This window comes from Manacus vitellinus, unplaced genomic scaffold, assembly GCF_001715985.3.
Source record: "Manacus vitellinus isolate BGI_N305 unplaced genomic scaffold, ASM171598v3 scaffold_16_pilon, whole genome shotgun sequence".
In the NCBI taxonomy this organism is placed as follows: domain Eukaryota; kingdom Metazoa; phylum Chordata; class Aves; order Passeriformes; family Pipridae; genus Manacus; species Manacus vitellinus.
Genome location: NW_021939189.1, coordinates 3,634,327 through 3,657,231, shown reverse-complemented (window position 1 = coordinate 3,657,231; position 22,905 = coordinate 3,634,327). Strand labels below are relative to the sequence as shown.

General features: G+C 43.4%; 1 protein-coding gene across 1 annotated transcript in view; it reads right to left on the bottom strand.

Annotated features, from left to right (window-relative positions):
- Positions 1-1,250: 1,250 nt before the first annotated feature.
- ADAMTS17 (ADAM metallopeptidase with thrombospondin type 1 motif 17) overlaps positions 1,251-22,905 on the bottom strand; it is a 151,300-nt gene continuing 129,645 nt past the window's right edge. Inside the window, exons 19-22 of the mRNA XM_008934441.2 lie at positions 22,443-22,647; positions 18,254-18,406; positions 4,814-4,991; positions 1,251-2,585 (exon numbers count right to left, since the gene is read on the bottom strand). Of these exons, the coding sequence (XP_008932689.2) occupies positions 2,434-2,585; positions 4,814-4,991; positions 18,254-18,406; positions 22,443-22,647 (688 nt within the window). The 3' untranslated portion in view covers positions 1,251-2,433. The remainder of the gene's footprint in view (positions 2,586-4,813; positions 4,992-18,253; positions 18,407-22,442; positions 22,648-22,905) is intronic.

The window sequence follows — 22,905 nt, the reverse complement described above, 5'->3', positions numbered from 1 at the left end:
AGCCCAACCTGAGTGTTCCTAATGCCACAAATGTTCAGCACAGGGGTGGCATTTTATTGGGCTGGGCCACTTCATGGGCAAATGTTGCCCATTAAGAGAAAAACAGCAAACTCCAAACTGAGTGAGGGATGTAAAGGGACCCAGAGGTGGCTGTGGTGGCAGGGAGGCAGCAGGGACAGTCCCAGAGTCACTGCAGGCAAAGGGGAAAATACTGCTGTGAATTACCAATATAAACCAGGTCCTCTGGGCTCTGATCTCTTGGAACTTTCTCCTTAGCAGTTCTTCTACCTGCTAATTTGCCCCACTGAACAACACCCCGGTATTGCCTAAATCTTCCCTGTCACCCCTGCCAGCAACATTTTCCACTGATTACTCACTGAGTAGTTACACAACCTCTGTGTTTGGGTGACAGGGTGGGAATAACAGAAAAAGGAGGTCTGATCCTGATTATAAGTCGCCAAAAAAACACCCAGTATAATAAAAACCAAGCTGGAATCATTTCCCTGACAGAGAAAATCATCTGAGGCATTGGAAAGCAGATTTGTTTGAGACAGGCACTCGAGAAAAAAAGGGTGTGCAAAGGTGCCTTTGTGCATCAGGCCAGCCCTGCTGTGCACACACACTCAATTTGCACTAATAAGCAGAAATGCAAATGTGAAGCCCACACTGTGTTAGTCTGTGATGAACATTATCCCCCTCCTGTGCTTGAAAAATTTAGCCCTTAATAAAATGCTAATAATGTATTATTGCAGTGAGGTCCTGGATATGGAAAGGACTGTCATAAGGAGGAAAAAGTTGCTCTAAAGATATGTTTGGTACTAAGAGTCTTTACCCCTCTTTGCACTGAAAAAAAGAGACAACAGCAACAAAGACAACCTGGGGCCAGGTGGGAGCTGCAATCCAGGAGCTGGAGGAGTAGCTGGGCTTGGTTCTGTGCTCAGATCCCAGGAGTAAAACAGTCCCAGGCAGTTCTAGAGCGAGTACAAAGCTGCAATTATCCAAAGGGCTCTGTTCCTGTCAGGAGGAGGGGCTGAAACTTGACCACGGCCCCACTGGCCTCGGACCCTGGCACGGGAAATGATACTTACTGGAGCAAGACGTGATAGGGAGACACTGATCTGTGTGACAAGGGAGGGGACAGACCCTGACCTGGGCAGAGCTCCTGTTTCAAGCCTCACATCACAGAGAGGAGTTTGGTTTAAAGTGCAGAGACGTGGAGGAGGCACTTGCTGAGTGCTCTGATAGCACCAAACCTGACAGCACCACAACAGCGGGACAGGGAGCATTCCAATCACTGAGGGAATTCCCAGCCCTTACTGAAAGCAATGGAAGTCTGAACCTTAGGGCTTTCAGGAGCTCCAAGTTACACTTTGAATGTCTTGTATCCCTGACTACTTTTGACTCAAAAGGCTACATAACCTCAGCTGTGCTCAAGAGCCCAGAGACAGGAGACACCTGCTGTGCTCCCCACTACATCCTTCTCACAAAGGTTGTTCCAAATCCAGTTTCTGTTCCAATTTTATCCAGTTTCACAGTCCTCATAAAAACCAACAAGTCTCATTATCTGACTGACTTCTAAAAGTTAGAATTAGGCCAAGCAATCCCTCACTGAGCTCTACTGGATGGAATGATTTCTGGCTGAAACGGTTCTTGTTTAAAAAAAACCAACTATCTATGGCTGTTAAAAAGCTTCCATCTCATTAAGCCCAGAGAAAAATTAGGTTTCACAAAAGAAACTCTATTATTCTGGGGGAAAGAGAGAGAGGATTGTTTTTTAAAATTAGAAAGAAAAGCAGTCCCTATTAGTGGCTCTAAAAATATTACTTGGAACGTTGGATATAATTATACTGAGTTTTCTGTAGGATTTTCAGAGATGTCCATCCTCTGCTATCAGTTTTAAAAAGCTTTTACAGCAAATCCTCTCTTTAAATTAAGCCTTTCATTTATGCATGTCCCTCCAAGCCCACCCTACAGAGGGATAACTGCTGGGAGTTGAAAACATCAGATGAAAGCCAAGATTAAAAGATTTAGTAATGTCTCTACCTTTGCTGAATTACTTTGCCAGAGGCCTTCCTCCATGGAGGTACCATATGTGATCACTTTGCAACTCTTGTCCTTTCCTTTTTATGGTAGCAAGCCATCCAGTGGCTGGTGATTTAATATATTAAAGTAAAAAGCACTAATGAAAAATGTAAGGATGTCAAAACACTCTAAAAGGATTGGCTCCTTGAGATGACCCTTTCTGGTTGTTGTTTTTCAGGTGGATGAGCAGATGACTTTGGTATCCAGTCTGTAGAGTTGGTTTCAAGTCTCATTGGGTTTGCTTTGGGATCCACCACGTTGTAGCAACTCGTGAAGTTCCAGTACTCAGACCTACTAGTCTGTGATTTACACACCAACAGCTGGAATACTCTAGGAAGTGGCACAGGTTCATTAACTCTTCTGCTGCATCTTGTTTGCATAAAAGTCTCTGCAGGTCTGGCAGCAGCGCTGGTACCACCGCATGTCCTGGCACAGGTTCTTCTCCCGGATCACCCTGCAGTACACTGTCCATTGGTCCCCCGTGCACTTGTAGGTGAGAGCAGCTTTGGGGGAGAAAACAGAGCACAAACTACCAGATTAGCCAGGGAACAGCACGGCAGGTGTGATCAAAACCCTGCACCTGAGGGAAGAGGGGGCCAACCTCGCTGTCAGCACCGCGGAGCAGAGGATGTTCCTGCTACTGAAGCATCTTGGAGGTGCTTCTTTCCTTCCTTGGACATGCAAACCTCCTTGTGTTTCACCTACTTTGTCTCAGTGACAAACAGGCTGGATGAACAAAATGACTAAAGCATCAGCCCAGATACAAGCCCATGAACTCCTCACAGCCAATGGGAAGCCGTGTGATGCAGCTGAATAAATTACACATCTTGTGAGAACATCTGAGATAGACCTGATGAATCTGAGACTTTATATAATAGAAACTGAGCCACAAACAAGGCTAGGACTAATATTTTAGAGGTCCAAAGTCCCTCAAAAGTTGTGAAGTAAGACAGGAAGCATGTGGAGGCAGTGACGTGGCTCAGGTGCCTGAGAGACAGGGTAAACCCCTTGGAATGTATCTTCACTGCGACACAGATGTAAAAGGTGAAGTGACCCCCCACATTTAAATCCTTCTGCAAATGTTACCCAGGATGAGAACCATTCTGGAATGGGGACAAGGCAGCATGGTTTTTGTAGACTACTGGAATTTTTTTCTGTGTAATTTTTTTTTTTTGGTGATGTTTCCATTGCAGAAAACAGAAAATCCCGTTTAAAGATAATCCAATTAGAATTGCTTATAAGCAAGAAGAGCAAAACACTCAATGGTATATCTTTCTGTTAATATCAAATATCATTGTTTCTGGCCCTGGTGATTCCAAGCCTGGTTTAGAAACAAAAGCCTCCTAAATTACTTGCAGATTAGTTTCAGCAGGGACTTGAGCCTCCTCAGTCTTCTAAACACGTGAGCGTTTTATTGCTTTGTCCTAAAACGTGAATTAGGATGGATTTCTTGTCTCATCAGTGTATCAAGGGCTTACTCCTCAAATGAAATGTTTTCCTTCCACTATGTTCTTAGTGCTAAAATATCTGGGAAGTACTCTCATATGCTCTTTACCAAAAGGGGTTAGAAGCCCCTCAGTGTGACTGAATTTGCAAGAACGATAGTTCCCATTTTTTTTTAAAAACATCTGGTAAACTTTTGGGAAACAAATTTCAGTTCAGAATCTTCAAGTCCACTCCTAGTTTGAGTGTTATTTAACACTGGACAGCGCTATTAGAAAATAGTTCTCTATTATTTAGCAGCTCTGTGTTTTCAGGTGTGTTAGAGGCTTCTCAGCCTACGAGACCAGCTCAGCTGTGAGGGAGGAGGTTGTTCTTTCTGGTAAGTTCTTACAGCATTGTTTACAACCCACACTCCTGCACCAAAATGTGATGGGAGGCACTGATGTGGCTGTGTCAGTGCAGCTGATTCATTAATTTAGCTTCATCTTACTGGTGATGATGTATGAAATGTAAAGAAACCAACTTGGTTCTCGGAGCTGTGGCTGAACACACAGGGATGAAGTTTGGAAAGATATTATTTTTAGTGTATTTATATTTGTATCCCCTTATAAACTGAGCAAATGTGATGTGGAAAATCATGGGGTTCCCATAAATTTGTATTAACAGAAGCCTTAACAAGTGACATTTTTTAAATCCAGTGTTAAGGTGTTTCAGGAAACAGATAGGTTATCACCATATTCCCACCTCTGCCAGGGACACAGGGGGTGCAGGAAGGGTGAGGAGAAGGACAGTAACAGAAAATCACAGGAAGAGGCTTGATTTGCCTCCCTGGGCAAATCAATTCATCAAACCACATTCACGTGGCAGCAGATGAAAGGAAAAAAAACCCAAACACTGGTGCTCTACCTTACAAGGTCATGTAGTTCCCTTGGGGCACCGATGAATAAATGATCACAGTTCACACTCACAGCACAGGACGAGTGTGGAGGTGTTTGTGAAGGAGGAAGGTACACCTGTCAGCTGCCTCACCTCTGTGATCAACCAACCAATCACCCACCATTTGTGTGCTCCTGGTGCCCTCTCCAGTGCTCTCTACCAAGTGCTCCAGCTTGGGCAAAGTCTAAGGCAGGGATTTGGTAAGACACACCCACACTAGACCTTCAGTCTGGAATCTGACTGGGGGTGCCCTCTCCTAATTTCTGGGCAACCTCTGAAGCCCCACTTTTATCACACCGGGCTTTGCCTGGCCCTTCCCAGGCAGCACCTTCCCCCCAAGACCCCAACTCACCGAGCCTGGGCGAGGTGATGGTGTTGACGTTGATCCTCTCGTTGCAGACCTCCTGGTGGCACTGCCTGTAGGCTGCTGGCTTGGACAGCACCGGGCACTCGCTGCCGTGGCGCCCCGTGACCTTGTGCATGCACTGCACCACCCGGGACTGCAGCCCCTTCCCGCAGGTGGAGGAGCACTGCGGGAGAGAGGACACTGAGACACGCACCGGGCAGAGGGTTCCACATCTTGCACACCACAGAAGTCACTGCCAGAGCTGAGTGTGCAGCAGACCAGCAGCTCACTGTGGTGCTGGGGACTCAACAACAGGGTCATGGTGTCAGCCAGGGACCTTCATACGGCTGCCGGGTTTGTCCAGAAGGATTCTGCACCTTCACGGGGAGCTCTGAGCAGAGGGACTCTGCTGGCACAGGGAAGGAAGTTGTTGTCTTTCTGTCTGGACTGTCTCTGACTGTCCCTGTGGATGCCCATGATTCAAGCAGGCAGAAATGCAATTCCCTGCACTGGCCATGAAGAGGCAAAGCTGGAAAATGTACACTGCTTAATTATGGACCAGAAGCTTCCGCCTCCCTCTCCATGAGGGACAGAGTGGTACTGGTTGTCTTGGTTTAAAATTTCTCTCCAAGACTTGGATGGTGTAACAAGGCTTCCTCCACAGACATGATGACCATGGCCAGGCACTGCTATAAGATAAATCCAGGATTACAGCAGAGGCTGGCAGCTCCTGTATGCCCAGACCTCTGAGAAGCTCTGCTCCACATAGAGAGAGAACACATCAGGTATTCCAGCATTCCCTCTCATCTGTCCCTGCTAACTGTCTGGCACTTGTCTGTCCTCCTGGGAGCAATTGCAAACTGCACTCATGAGTTCTGGCTGCCATTAGCCAGGAGGCCCAGGCAGTTTATATGCTCTCTTTGTTGTCCTACAATGGGAGTCCCTCCCTCTCCCTCCCTCTTCCTCTGGCTCAGTCATTTGTGATTTACAATGTCCTACTTGCACGCTGCTCAGTTTTAATAAAGCAAACACAGGGAGCACAGGGAGGTGCACCAGCTGGAGTTAATAAAAGAACCTTGTATTTAACATAAAGAAACAATGGGTTGCAGGACTTGGGTAAGATTCCTGTTTCTGCTAAAGCCACACACAAACAAATGATGGGGGAGAGGAGGAGGTGAGGGAACACTCGGGAGGTATCAATAGGATGATGTAAAAAAGATCATTTTTTTTCTGTCCTCTGCTGTTTCTGACCAAAGTCAAGACACTGGAGCTTTCTCCCAGAAAAACATCATCACCTCAGAGTGGTAATTCTCAAAAGGAGAATGCCAAACATTGAGGAGGCTCAGAAGATGAGCAGCACTGAGGCTGGACTGAAGTCCAAGTACAAAGGATGTGTGTGCAGTGTGGATGTTGTAAGACTGGTATCCAAGGGTTAAAACACATGAGGTGAGTACAGCAAGGATGTGGTCATTTTGTTCTGGAAGTATCACAAGAAACCCCTGTTGCTTCTCAAAGACCATCTGATACAGCAGGAAAGCTTTGCTCTTCCTCTGATTTTCTCCTTTAGTCACTCACATTAATGACAGTTTATTAAACACATTTCTTATATTTGGTGAACTCACAAAGTTTATATTTGCCCTTCTCTTAAATTTCCCCCATGCTCCACTGCTCTTTACTCTTATTTTTTTTCTCCCAGTGCCTTTCTCTAGGACTGAATTTCTCCATTTGGAACAATCTCTGGCTCAGACCCCTCGTGGACTTTGCCACTGAGTCATCCTGGGGTGCAGCTTTACCTCCATGTTTCCAGCTATGCAGCCCCCTCCAGGACCTGGAACTTTTGTATTCTGAAGGCAGCTGTTGTGCTATATTAAAATTCTACATGTATTTTGGAACTTATTTTTAAAAAAAATAAATAATTGTGGGGGTTTTCTGTTTACAATCTTCTTATTTCAGTTTAGGGTCAACTAGTTTATGACAGATATTATTGCACTTCGATTTTCAGATGTTGGATTTACATAGAAGTTTAGTCACTGTCTATTAATACCTCAACAATAGTTATGGATTTAGGATTATGCTGAATGAACCCTTCTCTTCCATTCCCTACAGTAAGCTGTTCCAAAAAGCAATTATTAAAGTCCCTTATTGAAATCCCCTTCATAACTTGAGCTTCTGCAGTGAGATCTGGGCAGTTCCTCAGTTTTGGGTGTCCCTCTGCTCTTCCCCAGCACCGTGTGCCCTCAGTGACTTCCACCAGCCTGGAATCCAGCCAGGCATGGCCACTGGATTTAAAGTGAACAGTTTTTATCCTGAGAAATGCAACTGTTAGGCCCTTCCACATCACTGGTCAAATACAACCTCTAATCCTCAGGATTTCAATGGCACTTTTACTCTTCTCAGTGCTTTACTAACCTTAATCCTCCCCAAACTCTTTGCAAGGGGAGCGAGTTGTACATCCATTTTACAAACAGAAAAGCTGTTACCACACAGGCATAAAACATCCCAGGCCATGGGGTTCCTTCACATGATTGGAACACAGTGAGTCTGAAACCTCTCTCTCTGCCTTGTAAGCACTCCCTGTGCTTACAAATGCTCTTAACAGAGGGGGACTGGGGGGGGAAGAAGAAAAAAAAAAGAAAGAAAACAGCATTTTTCTCATCAGGTGAATCAGGTTTTCAAATACCAACATACAAACACTCACCCACCTTTGTCTGTGTTCCTGTCTCTGCATTTGTTAACCAGCAAGGAGGGCAACCAATGAAACCTTTTTCCACAGACACTGCCAACTCCAGTCCTCAGACAAATAACAGCAGAGTTTTTGCCTGGAGCAGTTTTATTCCTTCTCCTGGGAGACTGGGATCATCACCTATGCTATGCAATTAGTTTTTCACAGCCAGGAAGACAGATTTTAACATCTTTCTTGAACTCTTTAGGGCTTGGCAGCTAAAGGAAGGTTGGACATCTGGCTTATTTTAAGACGAAATTTTCAACTCTACTTGGATAGTCTCTTTCCCAGGAATTTCAATAGGAAATAGGAATAGATACAAAATACATACAAAGGGGGAATTCTTACTCATGCTGCACTATGAAAAGAGGACATCATTATAAGAGGCATAAAAATCAAACTCCAACTGAACAGCAAATTCCCATAAATACCTTCCCTCCTCCTCTGGACAGCTAAAGGTATTGCTACAGGCTCTCTGTTCCCAAATGTTTATGGAGCAAGCAAGCAAATCCACAGAACAATTTTCAGCACTGGATTCACTAGGGAAAACCCATCAGCAAGCTGCCTCCTCTGGGAAGCTGGGACTTGGACAAGGGGTTGAACAGAGGTGACAAAAAGAAAAGTGGATTTTCCCTTCCTCCAGGCACTGCCAGTGCTGTCCCTGTCAGGAAAATGTACATGCAGAATTCATGGAGTTTAACCATAATGCCCTAAACTGACAATACAGCCATTGTAAAGTGGAAATCTACCCCCATGCAAAGATCAAAGGATTGCTCAGCACTGTAAAATAGAGAGGGTTAATGAACAGTTACAAAAAAATGGACCTAATGAGAGCCCCTGTAACTCCCAGTTCAAACTCGGCCTGAGAAGGCAAAAGGAAGACAAAAATGCCTCAATTCACATTCTTTGGCAGCAACATGCAAGCCAGTGGGGATATCCAGAAGGAAATAAACTCACAAATTGTCAAGGCAGCAGCTGCATTCATCAGCTTAAAGAAGATTTACTCACTGAAAAACTCCAACCTAAAGAGCAAGTTCTGATTTTTCGGCTGGAATGCTATTTCCACCTTAGGATACTGATCTGAAAGCTTGCAACCTACCAAAGGTGCTGACAGATGTCTAATTGCTTTGAAAGCAAATGCCTCAGGAGAATATTAGGTATTAAAATAGAATGAATTTACAGTAAGTGCTGAGATCTGTCAGGGCCTTCATCAACTCCTGATCTACAAAAGACAGACAGAGAGGGCAATAAGAATGTATGAAGCCAGGGTAGAGCTCAGGAACACATGAGAGAGACCAGTCCAAAGAATCCCTGTGTTGAGGCTCAGAGGGGACAGAAGAGGTACAGATTTCCCACCTCAGTCTGTGATCCCTTCAGGACAGGCCGCGATCCCCTCAGGACTGAGTGGGATCAGGAATCATTGCTCATGCCTTAGCTGAGGGCTGCTGGGGAGGCAGGGATACACTCAGACCACACATCACCTTTAAAATGTCACTTTTCTAACCTCTAAGGGACAGATGCTACTCTTTTTTTGTAAGAGACTTGCTTTTTCCAGAAGAAGGGCACAGCACCCCTTCAGCCAACCCCGAGCACACTCCAGTGTTTAGAAGGCTGATCTCCTGGAGGGAGACACAGTTCAGGATGACACTCACAGCTAAGCTGTAGGCAAGATGTTTTTTTCTTTAAATTCATCACTCTGCAGCCATCTGATGTTCAAAGATACTGGTTTGCCCCCAGTTTGCTGTAAGTTGCTGAAGCCAAGGATAACACTGTGGCTAAAGCTCCAATACTGAGCGATCCAGTCACGCTTTACTGACTTCAGAGTTCAACTATTTCAAGGCGTTAGGACAGGGCAGAGTGTTTTTTCCCTCAGGGGTCTTATTTCTTGCCTCTATGAAAGTCAGAAAGAAAGCAAGACAAGTTCCTATCAATAACATTCTAACCCAGCATCTGAGATGAATGACAAAAGGTCTGCAATTGCTCCATTCCCGAGACCTTAACAATACACATAAGTGTGTTTTGAAAGCCAGTGCTCCACACACCTTCACATCAGGCTTTTTATGAGTATCACTAATTTAAAACTCCACAGTTCTAGCTGAAAAGCAGTGTGCAATATGCTTTCATAAACACCAGGTCAACTTTCACCACGGCATCATGCTAAAGAAAGAAATATCTGCCTTTTCACTGATAAGATCTAATTAGCCCGAAGGAAACTGTAAGCTGTTTTTCAAGCTTCCTTGTTCTTTTATTTTTTTTTTTTCCCTTTCTTTTTTCTTCTTTTTGAACCCCAGATCTGTAAAAGAACATATCTGGTCTTGCTTACAACAAGCTTTCATTTGGAAACTTCTGTGAAATGACTGATTTGTTTAATTTAGCCATGGAAAAAAAAAAGCAGCATACCCTTCTGACTCAGTATGGGAAGAAACAATAAATTGTGGCAGCAAATGCTCGTGGCTGATGTCACAGTATCTTAGCAGGAAAAGGGAGAAGCAATTTTTGCAAACTGCCTACAGCTGTGCTTTCAAACTGCTCGATCCTGAGATCTGACCAGCGCATCCAGCTTGTCTCAGTGCACAGCTCAGCTCGACTCTGCCATTCTGAAAAGTTCCACTGTGTCCAGAGAGTTCAGAGATGAAGGGCTGAACACATGAATATTCTGGGTAGTGACAGTGTCCCCAAGTACTCCTGCAATGGAGCCCAGGTGGATGCTGATGAGGAAATGTCATTTTATCCAGTTTAGAACTCAGGCAGGACTTACTTCTCACAGGGTTTCAAAGTGGATTTCAAGAGCAGGATGAAGCAGAGCTGTGAAATGATGCAGTACTGCCCACAGGGTACCACAGACACCTGTAGCACATGTGCAATGTTTGGATCTGGGGAAGGTACAAAGTGGAAATACTCCAGAGCTTATTCCACCTGAAAAACTGCAAGGAACTGATGGTGAAAAACACCCAGTGTAAAAGGCATAATGAAGCTCATTTTAGTCTACCCAGACAGTAATGGACAGCCATGTAACCCTGGGATCACAGAACTCAGGCCAGGCTGGATGCTTCAGGATTCCCCCTGTCCCACAGCAGCATGTGCTGCTTGTGCTGAGCAAGGCTTTTAGGGGCTACCTGAGCTCTAGTCCCACCCTGAGTCCTGCCCCAGATGCGAGCCTGAAAGAGTATCTTGGGAGCCAAAGCTCCATTGAATGCATTATTAGTTATTATTAGTTATTCATCAGTTAATGATCAATGCTACCTCAATGCAATTTATTAAAAAAAGTAATTAAACCAAGGATTCCTTCAGGATTATTTAACTTCAGCAAGAGGCTGCTCATCTCTGCCACCCCAGTCCTGCCTGAGCATTCTCCAGACATGGAGCTACTCAGCTTTGACATGTTGCTAATTAACACAGCATTTCATCTCTCTGCACAGTCAACCAAGGGACCACCAGCAGACTGATACTAATTGCTCCTTAAAGGTGTTCTGGAAGACTGTCACCTTAATGGCTCAGTAGTCATTACAAATCTCAGAAGGCTATTGGAAAGACTGCAAAATTACAGCAGTCCCTGCTAATAATATATATGGTGTGCTGTAAGGATTCAAGAGGAAAATCCTCTCCATATATGTATTACAAACTTAAAATGCTGAATTACTACTGCTCATATTTTTAAAAACATGGTCCCAGACACTGTAACATCTCAGAGTAACTCAGAGAAAATGACTGCCAATACATTTGAACAGGCTTGTCTTTCACTCTTTCTTCTTTTCCCCATTAAAAGAAAAGAGTAAAATAGTCACGATGGAATTTCATTTCCAATCCACTGATCTTGGTGTGGAGGCTTTAACTCTCCATCAAAAAAATGCACTTAATGGACCAGGCTTTTAAATAAAAATATCAAAAAAAGAGAAGTTACTCTTCCAGTTAACAGGATCACTGGAGGCTGCACTGGAATATGAGACAGTAACACTGAGGCAGAACGTGCTCCACTTCAAACAAAACACTGATTGATCTAGTCTTTTTGTAGCACATTCTCCTTTACTAAGGAACCTTCAAAATAATTTGTACTATGGATGTTCCCAGAAACTCCAGCAGGGATGAGCTGTGCAATTTGTTGTGCAATGGAGGAGCAGTCACTGGCTTCTGGAGCCAACAGTGCCCAGGGGAATGACACAGCCAGCACTGCAGTTGGCACCTCTTCCCTTTCCATGCCTGGGTTTCCAACTAGAGCTGCACTGACTGGGGCTGGCTGTTAGACCAAGCCTAGACCAAGCTCAACCTTGCTCTGGTGCCATTATGCAATGTTTACACCTCTGATCAGAGCTGAAGACATGCCACAGATGTGGGGATAGAGAATCAAAGAGCAAAAGGGGTGGGATTCATCTCACTGATGACTTGTGCAAATTAAAGTCTTTGGCTGATATAACCAACTTTGGGCCATTTGTCCCCATCTCCTGTGGTGAGGGGTGTTTTGAGATCAGCTGTTGGCAACACAGGCTGTGGTTGCACATCAGTGACCACGTGCCAGAGGAACAAACCACAGGGAGCCACAGCTCAGAGCAGTCCATGGGGCAGGACTTAAGATTTAGGACACATTGATGCTCTGGCTCCTGGTCATGTCCAGAACCACAGAAGCAGAGGGTTTGAATCCTAAAGCTTGCTGGGTCCTCTCCTGTCACATCCAGTTCTATCACCTTCTGGAGAACAACTGATGTGCCCCAGTGAGGCCTGGAGACAACCTCCCAGTGGTGCTGAATGCACACAAATCATGGAGCTGTTTGCTGGGGCAGAGTGGCAGGGAAGGGTCTGTCAGCTCTGCTGTGCCACTGCAGTTTGAAGCCTCCATTCCTCCTGCACAGTTTTCTCTCGATTCAACAAGAAAAATTATTTTCTCCAAGGTAGAAGATGAACTTAGTTATGACCTTTACGAAGAATTAACAAGTTGTCCATGGTTTATCATAAACAGATGTTGGGTCAAGCCATGAATTTGTAATGAATGTTAGAACAAAGGGCAGTTTTGCTTCTATATTTATAACAGCTTTGAATACACCTCACAAACCACAGCTGTCCTTGATTTACTCTTCTTATCATGTAATGGGAATTAATCATTAAAAGTGAGGCATATAGAGGATTTTGTTGATGTTCCCAATCATTTGGAGCTTGGAAAATATGCCTTCCTGGCACTGGAAGATTGTAGAGTATTTTTGGAAAAAAACCAAACTCCAACCCCAACATGTTTTCTGGTGCACTGCAAGGCTGGGGGTTTATCTCTCAGAGAATAAGACCTACTGTAATCCTGCCAGAACAATTAATTTGCAATTACAAATCCTTGTTACCACCCACTGTGATGAATGACTGCTGATCTCCTGTATGAAACACCTCAAGGTCTGGCACAAAGCCAGTATTTTTCTTATAGGAAATGAGTTTTTTTTTCCCTCTCCCTATTGTTAATATTCTCCTGGGATGAAAATCCATAGCCAGGATTTCATAGGCTCAGCAAAATACTGTAAAGGAATTGGCAACTACTGATGCTCAGGGAGGACAGGTGGCTATAGGTGGTTTTTCAAATGTGCTTTATCACTACTGACATTATTTGGCAACAAGAATATTGTTTAATGTAGCACTTTGCCAAGCTGATCCTCACTAGTGCTGTCCAGTTTCTGGAGTGTACAACTTTTCTGAATGCAGTGAAAGTTGTGCCAGGGGGTTATAAAAGATGTAAAGTGGCAGAAAAAAGATTTCTCCTCCGCTTTCTCTCCCAGTTGAAGCCCAGTTTGACGTGTCACGTATTTATTTTCACCTCAGAGCACGAATCTGGGATGGTTCCTACCCAAAGATTTTGCACAGTCCATCAGGTCAGATCCTGCTCTGCGTGGCACGGGCACAAGCCTGTGCTAACTTAAGTGCCTGAATTAATCAGGATTTACACTAATGCAAGAGAGACTGATATCTGACCCACTGTGCTGAGTGAGATCCTTGGCTTGTGGCCAGTGGGTTGCAGAGAAGAATGAAAGACAGTTACCCTGGATTTACATTGGGTTATCTGAGATTAATACAGGCCTAGTATTTACAGAGCACCCACTGTAACTGCAAAGAAAAAATATGGCAAAGCCAACATGCTACAAGGCTCCTATGTGTCTTTCCTCTTCTAAAAATCTTTTCATTGGGCTAGGTAATATAATAGGTTAATGAGTTAAATTGTTGCCTGAGGGACAGAAGTTGCATGTTTAAACTTCCACCCACAGAGCAGAAAATGCCCCTTGTGAAAGTCAGTGCTAATGATGGAGTTTGTAATTCCACCTTCCTTGATATAATACCAGTTTAAAGGAGAACAGTAAAAAAAATATAACTGGGAACCCTGAACCATTCTGTGCCCTTGGCTCCAAATACAGCATTGCAGTCACAGGGCAGAATTAGAATATGTTGAGGTATGCAAAATACTGAGGCAATTAAGTGAAACTGGAAATGAAGAAAAATCCATAAAAATCTCATGGAGAATTGCTCTTGCTATATAATCTTGCCCCTCAATTATACCCTAGAAAGAGTCCAAAGGCCAGCTGGAGGAAAGGCACTCAAAAAATACAGCCTTGGCCTGTACTTCTGCACGTGAGTGCCTTCACAGAATCATAAAGGTTGGAAAAGACCTTCAAGATCAAGTCCAGCCTCTGACAGAACATCACCCATGGCACTGAGTGCCACATTAACTTGATTTTTTAACACTTCCAAGGGTGATGACTCCACCACTTCCCTGGGGAGCCTGTTCCAACTGAAGAAAATTTTCCCAATGTCCAACCTGAACCTCCCTTGGTGCAACTTGAGGCCGTTTCCCCTTGTCCTGTCACCAGCTGCCTGGGAGAAGAGCCCGACCCCACCTCCACACAACCTCCTTTCAGGTGGCTGTGGAGAGCAGTAAGGTCTGCCCTGAGCCTTCTGTTCCCTGCTACATCACTGCAGGACCTGAAGGGGAGAGAGCTGAGGACAGAGGGGGAGTGCTGGGTAGCCAAAAAGCAGCCCCTGGTGCTGTTCACCTTCAAGCACCACAGATCTGTCACCACCACAGGTAGGCAAAACTCCATCTCCCCCCAGCAGGCCAGCAGCGCATCCCACATCACGTGGGACACGTTCTCCATGACTCCAGTGCCAAGTCTGACTCCTGCAACTGCTCCTGCCAGCTCAGCCTGGAGAAGGGGAGTGGTGCAGCCCCGGGCTGCGAGTCCTGCTCAGCTTCCCAGAGAGCCACACACACATAAAGACACACTCTGTTCACAGGCTGCCTGCATTCCTCCCAGGAATGTAATCCTCGACATAAAGTTTGTCAGCAAAAATATAATTCATCATGAAAGAATGAACTACTGTCTTGCTAAAGCATCAAGAGGCACATTTTCAGCAGTCTGGGAGGCTGAGGCAAGTGTTGGGAAACTGAGCAACCTGTGTTTGTTCTTTTGACCAGCACAACTACAACAGAAATGCAAAAATGCTTCCAGCACTAGAACATTTAACAGCTCAGATTTCAAACAAGGAGGAACTATTTCAAAGTAGAATGAGTGTACAGAGATGTTTGTTTCTTTAGCTGAATGCAAACTGGATGTGGAATTTCCTCTTGGAAGAAAGGACTGAATGGGAGATGGCTTGGACTCCCTTTTCCATATTGCATCATATATAAAAAAGGATGATATAATGAATTGCAATTCTAAAGAATCTGGGCAACAATAAAAGAATCATTTCAGGTTAACACCTTCAGTGGGTCTTTCTATTTCATTCATAGACTGGGGGTCAGAAACAGTTTATTTATGAAATTTATAATACCAGTGCTGAGTTAAATATTAAAAATAATAATTATATCCCTTTAAGACAAGAGGTTTAAAAGAGAAGTGTCAGCAATGCAGAGAAGATGTGGAGGTTCTCAGTAACAGAACAACTCCCTGTCTTCAGAATTACAGTACAGCCTGTTAATCTCAAGCACTGGGCTAACAAAGACATTTAAATTAAGTTTACAGACCTGGCCTTACGTGTTTGCAAAGCAAAGGAGATATATCAGTTCCTTGTGCAACACCTGAAATATGCTGCAAATACATTGGGAATATACAAACATGACAGCCAGGACTGCTTCCTGAACCTGCTCAGTGAGCTCCAAAAGCTTTCCACAGCTACAGTACACAGTAAGGACCATCTGCAAATAAACCTGACAGAAAATAGAATAAAATTCCTCTCCCTCAGAGCATGGGCAGTGGCTGCAGAGCCATTGCTAAGGCCAGTGGACAAGGTTTGGGCTGGTGGGTGCAGGTTTCAGACCTGCATGGCCCTGCCTCCTGCCCTCACCTCCTCTACACAGGGTCTGAGAACATAAAACAACTCATCTGGCACAGGTTTGGAGCTTTTACTGCTGCCCATCTGCTGAATGCAACAGGATCCAGGACCTTATACAGGATAACCATATCCACTGCTGTCAGAAGTGAGTTATTTATACAGGGCTGGGAGCTGTCCTCTCACACACAGAGTCCATGTGTTCTACAAAACAACCACTACCAATATAAAAATAACACTCTGTCACTACCACCCAAACAGCCTGTTCTGTTTACAAGTTGTATCTGGACTTGAGTTTTTAAATGAGGGTTTGCCTCTTTCTTACATGACTTCCCAGCATCTTCAAAGGATTTTGGTTTGGGAAATTAAGGATCAGAGGCCAAATCACCAGGCAAGCTGTTTGCACACAAAGCATCAAAGCCCATTATTTTAATCTGTGATAATTACCACTGTTAGCTAAATCTTGCTTCCCTGATGATTCTTAACAATAAATAACAAATGCACAAGAAAATTAATTGCACAAAGTTGTTGCTTGTTCTGAGATCAATTTGTATTAATGGAAAAAGTTTCCATCTTAGTCAGCACAAAGCTTCCTCACAGTGATTTTTACAGGACTGGGAACAAATGTTTTACAGTGGAATTTTGCCCTGGAAGGATGAATTTTAAAGAGTTCACTATAATCTAACTGCTACAGACTTTGTGTTTCTCCTTAAAGGAGGAGCTGTTTTAAGCTGGAGTTGCTGATAGCTGTAAAGTCCCCCTAAGTCCAAGCCCTGCATTAAAGCTTCTGGATCCTCATGATGAAAATCCTCCTCTCAGGATTTGTGAAGAATTGAATTCCACACCAAACATTTCAGCTATCTGTGTTTCTGGAACAATAAATTCTCTTCTAAGAACTGTCCCTTCCCATACCCTTGTCTAGCAATCCAGTGGTGCCTTTTTTTACCCTTCTACTCAGAGAATAAGAATCTAATTGTGTGACCTAAGTGTCCAGTCAGAATTAACCAATATGTCTAGAATTTTAAATGCTCATTATAAACCAAATCCAAGTCCAAGAACATCCTGCTGGACTCACACAGGGTGAAATTCCTGGGAAGCAGAGCACTGGCACAAGCTCTCTGCAGACAGGAGGAGGACACATATGCAGCACATAAGTTTTTTGTGCCCTCGTGCACAGGGAAGATCCTGACCCTGAGTTAAGAATCACAAATAACAAGTGATTTTGCACTGAACCTGCCCTCCTCACATGCAGACATTAAATCTATCAACAACACTATTTACTGTGAGCAATGTACAACTGCAGCCTTCCCAGCAGTGAGCCAGGGTCTTTATCAGATTGGAACTATTCACACAATGCTGAACTATGAATCCATGTTATCAGTGAATACACAGTTATTTCATATTCCTCCCTACAAAGAGAATCTGGGGCAATTTGGCATGCCAAAACTTTTTAAAACTCCACAAATAAATAACTAAATAAATAATGTTATTTCACCTGTTAACACGTGGGGACTGTTTGTTTTGGTCAGCTTGCATGGACTCTGAGTGCCAGGTTATGAATAAAATAATGTTCAATACACTAAACATCTTGTGATACAAATTCCTGGCTCAGCATAAATACAGACACTTTGTATGTGACAGGTTCTTCCTGCATTCTCCAGCACTGACACCATTATATCCATGTATCTATGACAGGATAGATAAATAAATAATTGCAATTCCTACAAAAAAATGCAATCACTGATAAGCCAATTTGCCCATCCTGGGCCTCTGCTTCCTTGGATTTTGCCTGCTGGAGTTTGGGTTTTTGGAAAGCAAAGTGCAACTACTGTATCCCAGTGGTTTCTGCACATTCTGTACATTCCTGAACACAAAGTAGGCTTTTTTTTTAAAGAACAGGACAGTTAGAAAGATATGATGAAAACCAAACTGGAATATAATATTCCTGGGAAATTACAGTTCTCTATGCAAACACAGAGTCAGCAATGTAAAGGATGCTTTAGGAACAACATTGACAAAGGCTGAGTTTCTGACACTGCCAGGTCTCCTTCCCAAGCAAAACCAAGGATTACTTTAAGATCAGAATGCAAATACAGAGCAGACTCTGCTCTGGTTTAATCCACTGCATTCAGGAATTAATTCCACTGATGTCACTGCAGAAACCAACTAATATTCAGTTTTATCCTGCTTGGAATACTTTTCTCTAAAGTGATTTCCCTAAAACTTGATGGTCATGTTCATGAGCCTCTGTTGCAATGTTTGGTTTACAAATGGCATAATGGGTGTGTTTAAAGCCTAGCAATACTTCCAAAACCAGTTAAACCCTTCCTTTCCAAATTAAAATTTCAACTTTAAATTAATACAGACAGCTCTGTGAACATCTTTGCACTTAGAAAAAAACCACAGGTAGTGTTTGTTGTTAAATCTGTTGTTACCTTGGACCAATCACCCGTCTTCCACTCATAGCAGCCTGTGTGATCCTCACACTCCTCCTCATCTCTTGGCCTGGTGGCTGCATCACATTTGCCTTGAGAGTTTGTGCAGGTCACTGTTCTTTTCTGGATCCCCTTCCCACAGTCTGCTGAGCACTGCAAAACAGCAGGGATTTGGGTTTTGGTACAGGGTGTTTAGAAACAATAATTTTTACCTTGCTAACACAGCTCAAAGGAAAAGATGGGTTTGTGAACACTGAGGAAAACTGATAATCTGCAAGATTTTATTACAATAATCTCAGCCACTCATAAATGAGTAATTTGGAAAGCATTGTACCTGCTAGTGAAATATTTTACTTATGAAAAGAGGCAATTCTGGAAAACAAACCTTCTTTGAAAAATATCAGGTGGCTCTTTGCTGGAATTGGTGTTACAGATGAAAAAAACCACTAAATCTGGTGTTTAAGAGCTCATCATCCATACTGAGAAAGTACACACTGAGATTTACAGCACAGAACTGCCACATCCCTTGATGTATCATGGGATGCAGCAAGGGTGATAAATGGTGGTGATAAATGCAATTTTAAATCACAGTAGCCTGAGACCACTGTTATGTTTCTGTAGTACAGCTTGGACATATCATGGCAAAATCACAGTTTTCACGTGAAACACCTTCATCCATCCATCACCTTCACTTGTTGGTTTGTCACATGCTCATCACTATGTAAATTCTGAAGGATTTTAACAAACCAACATTCACGGGAGTGAACACAAATTACCCACAAATGATTTTGTGCCTGGGCTCTATGGAAGTAGCTTCTAAAGAGCAGGGATATCTGGTCAACCAGTTGTTATCTTTGCCAAAGGCTGGCTGGAAAATCTGTTTTAATGGAGAATTTGTCTTGATTTCCTTGACTGTACTAGGTGGGAAAATGACACTGGCACAAATGGAAACCAGATTTCTGTTCTCAATAACCAGTTTGGTAACAGAGCACCAGATCTGCTGATGCTGTCACAGCCTCCTAAATCCACGTCCCCACTCTGCCTGCTCTTCCCTCTCATGCCACTGCAGTGGTGAAGAGTGAGACATTTTCTTGCAGAGCCACTGGGGACAAGAAAAATGACCTATGTACCAGCTGAGATAAAAACCAACCTCCTCTGGCATGTCAAGTTTCTCCCCTTCAGGGGATCAGCAGGGAAAAGACAGTTGATCTGACACTGAATAAATAGCGAAGATATGAGATATTCTGTGAGGTCTTTTGAATGTGTTCCAAGAAGCTTCTCCATCCAGGGGGTCTGTGCTGGAAACAAGCATCAGCTTGATATAAATTACATCAAATGGACAAATCTCAGCATGCCTGTCTAACCATCTTAAAAACACAATCCAGGCAGCTCTGACCTGCTGCCCTTGTTAAGGACGTGAATGACAAGCGTTTATGAGCTGGCAAGCAAACAGACATGCCTTTAAATACTTCAGAGCACTACAGAGTGACTCCTTGGAAATCTGGGAAACCTTCCACTCCATCTACTGTGTGACCCCCCCACGGATGGAACATCTTTGTGACCAGCACAAGGTACAGTTCTGCTGGATGCATGGATGGATCCTTCCAGGCTTTGCAGGATTCCAGTAACCACTTTGCTGGGCTCCTCAGAGCACAAGACCTGCCAGAGAGCCCTAAATGGTACCTTAAAGCCATGAATTTGCCCCGAGTTGTACAGATTTTCCCAAATTATGTATCATTTTCCTCAGTCCCCAGGGCTGCACTCGTTCATCTCAAACTACAAAGCACAACACATAAAATCTTCCAAACAGTCCAATTTACTCCAAGTAAATCAAGCTGAAGTGGGAGTGCTTTTCACAGTAGGAGAAATCTCTAGGTGGGTTTTACAAGCAAGTCTGGGAAAAACACCAACTGTTTGTTCTTCCCACAGCTTTTAAGCTATTCACAGATTAATTCTGCATATACTTCCCTAGACAAAACAGCATGTGCAAGAAAGGTTTCCAACAGATCTTTGGTGGTCACATATAAATCACCCCCTTTAAGAGTGTTTTTACTTTCCTCAAGTCCTCCGTTTTCATGAAGAATTTTTTAATATAGAGATTTTACAGAGACTCCACAAGTGTGCAGTCCATCCACCTGAGATCATTATGTCTGATTTTATTAACAAATTACTTAGTTAAATACCCACGAGTTTTTTCAAAGGAGCAACACAATTTTGCTGTTAAAACACAGCTCCTTTATCTGAAGAAAATCCATATTTTTTTCTACTCTAGCTCCATAACAGTAGAAACATTCACCTTTTCCTGACAGCCTCTATTTTTGTCATTAAAAATGGGTTGAGCAGTACTTTGTCCAAAACAATCCCAAGTGTTTGGCAATACAAAGGGAACTTAATTTTTTCCACGATGAAGATTGCATTGGAATTTGCTTTGAAAACAGACATTTTTGACTGGGGACCAGATATCAACTGTGTTATACAACCAAGACGTTCAAAAACATACATCAGAAAATTGATTTATAAAATGATATCACTATTGTGATATTTATTCCACAACATCAGATTAAAATGCTAAGGAATAAAGTGATTATCACTGAAGAAAAGTCCTAGGTATGAGAAGTGTTCACACTGGCAGAGCATGAAATGTGTCCTGGAGTCAACTGTGCTACATAATAGCAGAAATGTGCCAGAATAACACATTTAAAAGCACAAGTGGACAATTATATCCCTGACAAAAGGTAAATAAATGTATCAAAGGAAAAGTAAACCAGTATTGAAAAAATTATCTAAAAATGTTGTGTATTTGCACACGAGTTACGTGGTCACAAACATGGAAGATTTCCACTCTGGATTTCCAACTTTTCTCTAACTTGACTTCATCCATTCCATAAAAAGGAGAGAGAAGTGCCTGGGATTGTTAACAAAAGACTCAAGTAAAAATTCCACATCTACAACAGGTAGGAACTGCCCCATCAGAACAGTGTCAGCTATAAACAGTTCAGCTGGTTTAGCTAAAAGAAATAAAGAGGGGAACGTTTGTGACACACAAAAGACCTACCAGACAACTTATTAAAATTTTGGTGTGTTTCTCCACATCTTTTCAAATGAAAGAACTCAGGAAGAACACGAATATCTTGCACAAGTGAACAGATCCAGCACCTCAATGAAAGGAAACGCTGCTCTCACTTAACTGTCATCTCTCTTGCCAAGCCAAGATTTCCTGCTCAGAAGGTGCACAAAGGAATCCCACTGTGCTCGTGAAGAGACACTGCTCCTCAGGATCCCTTGTATCCTGAGCTCCTGTGACTTTTAAGCCCATTTCTAACAATAATATTTTGCAAAAGCTCTTTGACAATGTTTTAAACAGGAGTTTAAAACTGTTTCAAACAGAGATGACTAACAAGGAATCCTTCTCACATAAAGGGCTGTTGCTGGACAGAGCTAGGACACAGCCAGGTTGGAATGAGCCTGGGAGAGCTGGAAGTGCTGCACCAGGAGTGAAAGGATCTCATCATTCAGAGAAGCCCAACAGATACAATATCAAAACTAACATGGACATCCTATCAGGAATGTTACTCACAAAGTACAGACAAAATTGCCCTGGATTAGCCAAGTCCTGGTCAGGAACTGCAGGCACATTCCCAGCTCACTTTGCTGCTAATCAAAACACAGTCTAATTGCCTAGGCCATTTATATCAGAAATGCATTTATAATACCTGGGGGAAAAAAATTAACTCTGCAGCTACTCAGAGATGCACCTTTTATACAAAGTATAACCAGCTTTTTCATGTTCCTGGAATTAGACAAAGGAAGGCTGGATAAGGCCCAAGGATTGTACATTCTCTGCAACATGCAGATGCCTGATATATCTGGTATTTGTTTCATACCACATTTAAATGGAGACAGAAGTCCTGGTGGGTTGCTACACTTCTGGCCTCAGGTCAGCGAAATGTTTTTCCTTCCTGGTCAGAGTTTTCAGATGGAAAGATGTAGTTACTAAAGCATATCTAAACCCTGCCTTAATAACTCATCCAGTATGGAAATCAAACCTCATCTCCACAAATAACAGTCCTACCCAGTGCTCCAATGCTGGGAGTTTGTTGACCACGAGAACACACAGAATTTTAAGCCCTCGGCTGGATTAAGGCAGAGCTCTGGGCAGTCTGGCTCCTTTCTTGAGTGAAGTTCCTACCTTTGACCACTCTGATGCTTCCCAGATGGACAGGCAGTCCCTTCCCTCACAGCTCTGCACCGGGCTTGGTTTGTTGCCCAGGCAGTAAAGGTCCCTCGTGTTGACGTAGGTGCCGTTCTGCAGCTGATAAACACAGGTCACCTCCCTGTGCTGGACACCCTTCTCACAGGTGGCAGAGCAGGGACTCCAGTGGCCAGTCACCCACCTGGGAAGGAGCCAGAGAAAAAATGTTAACAAACTGGTGTGATAAAACATTATGTTTCTCTTAAAACCAGTGAGAAATGGGCAGCAATTCCTGGATTCGTGGGTTCTCTCATGGTGCTGCGTTATCATCACACTGAGATCACTGATTACCTTTGGGTGTGCAAAGCAGGAGAGTGTCAGGATACAAGTGAATATTCCCTCCTGACTCCATGCCAGGCAGAAACAGAAACTCTGCATCACTCTCTTTAACCCCACTCTC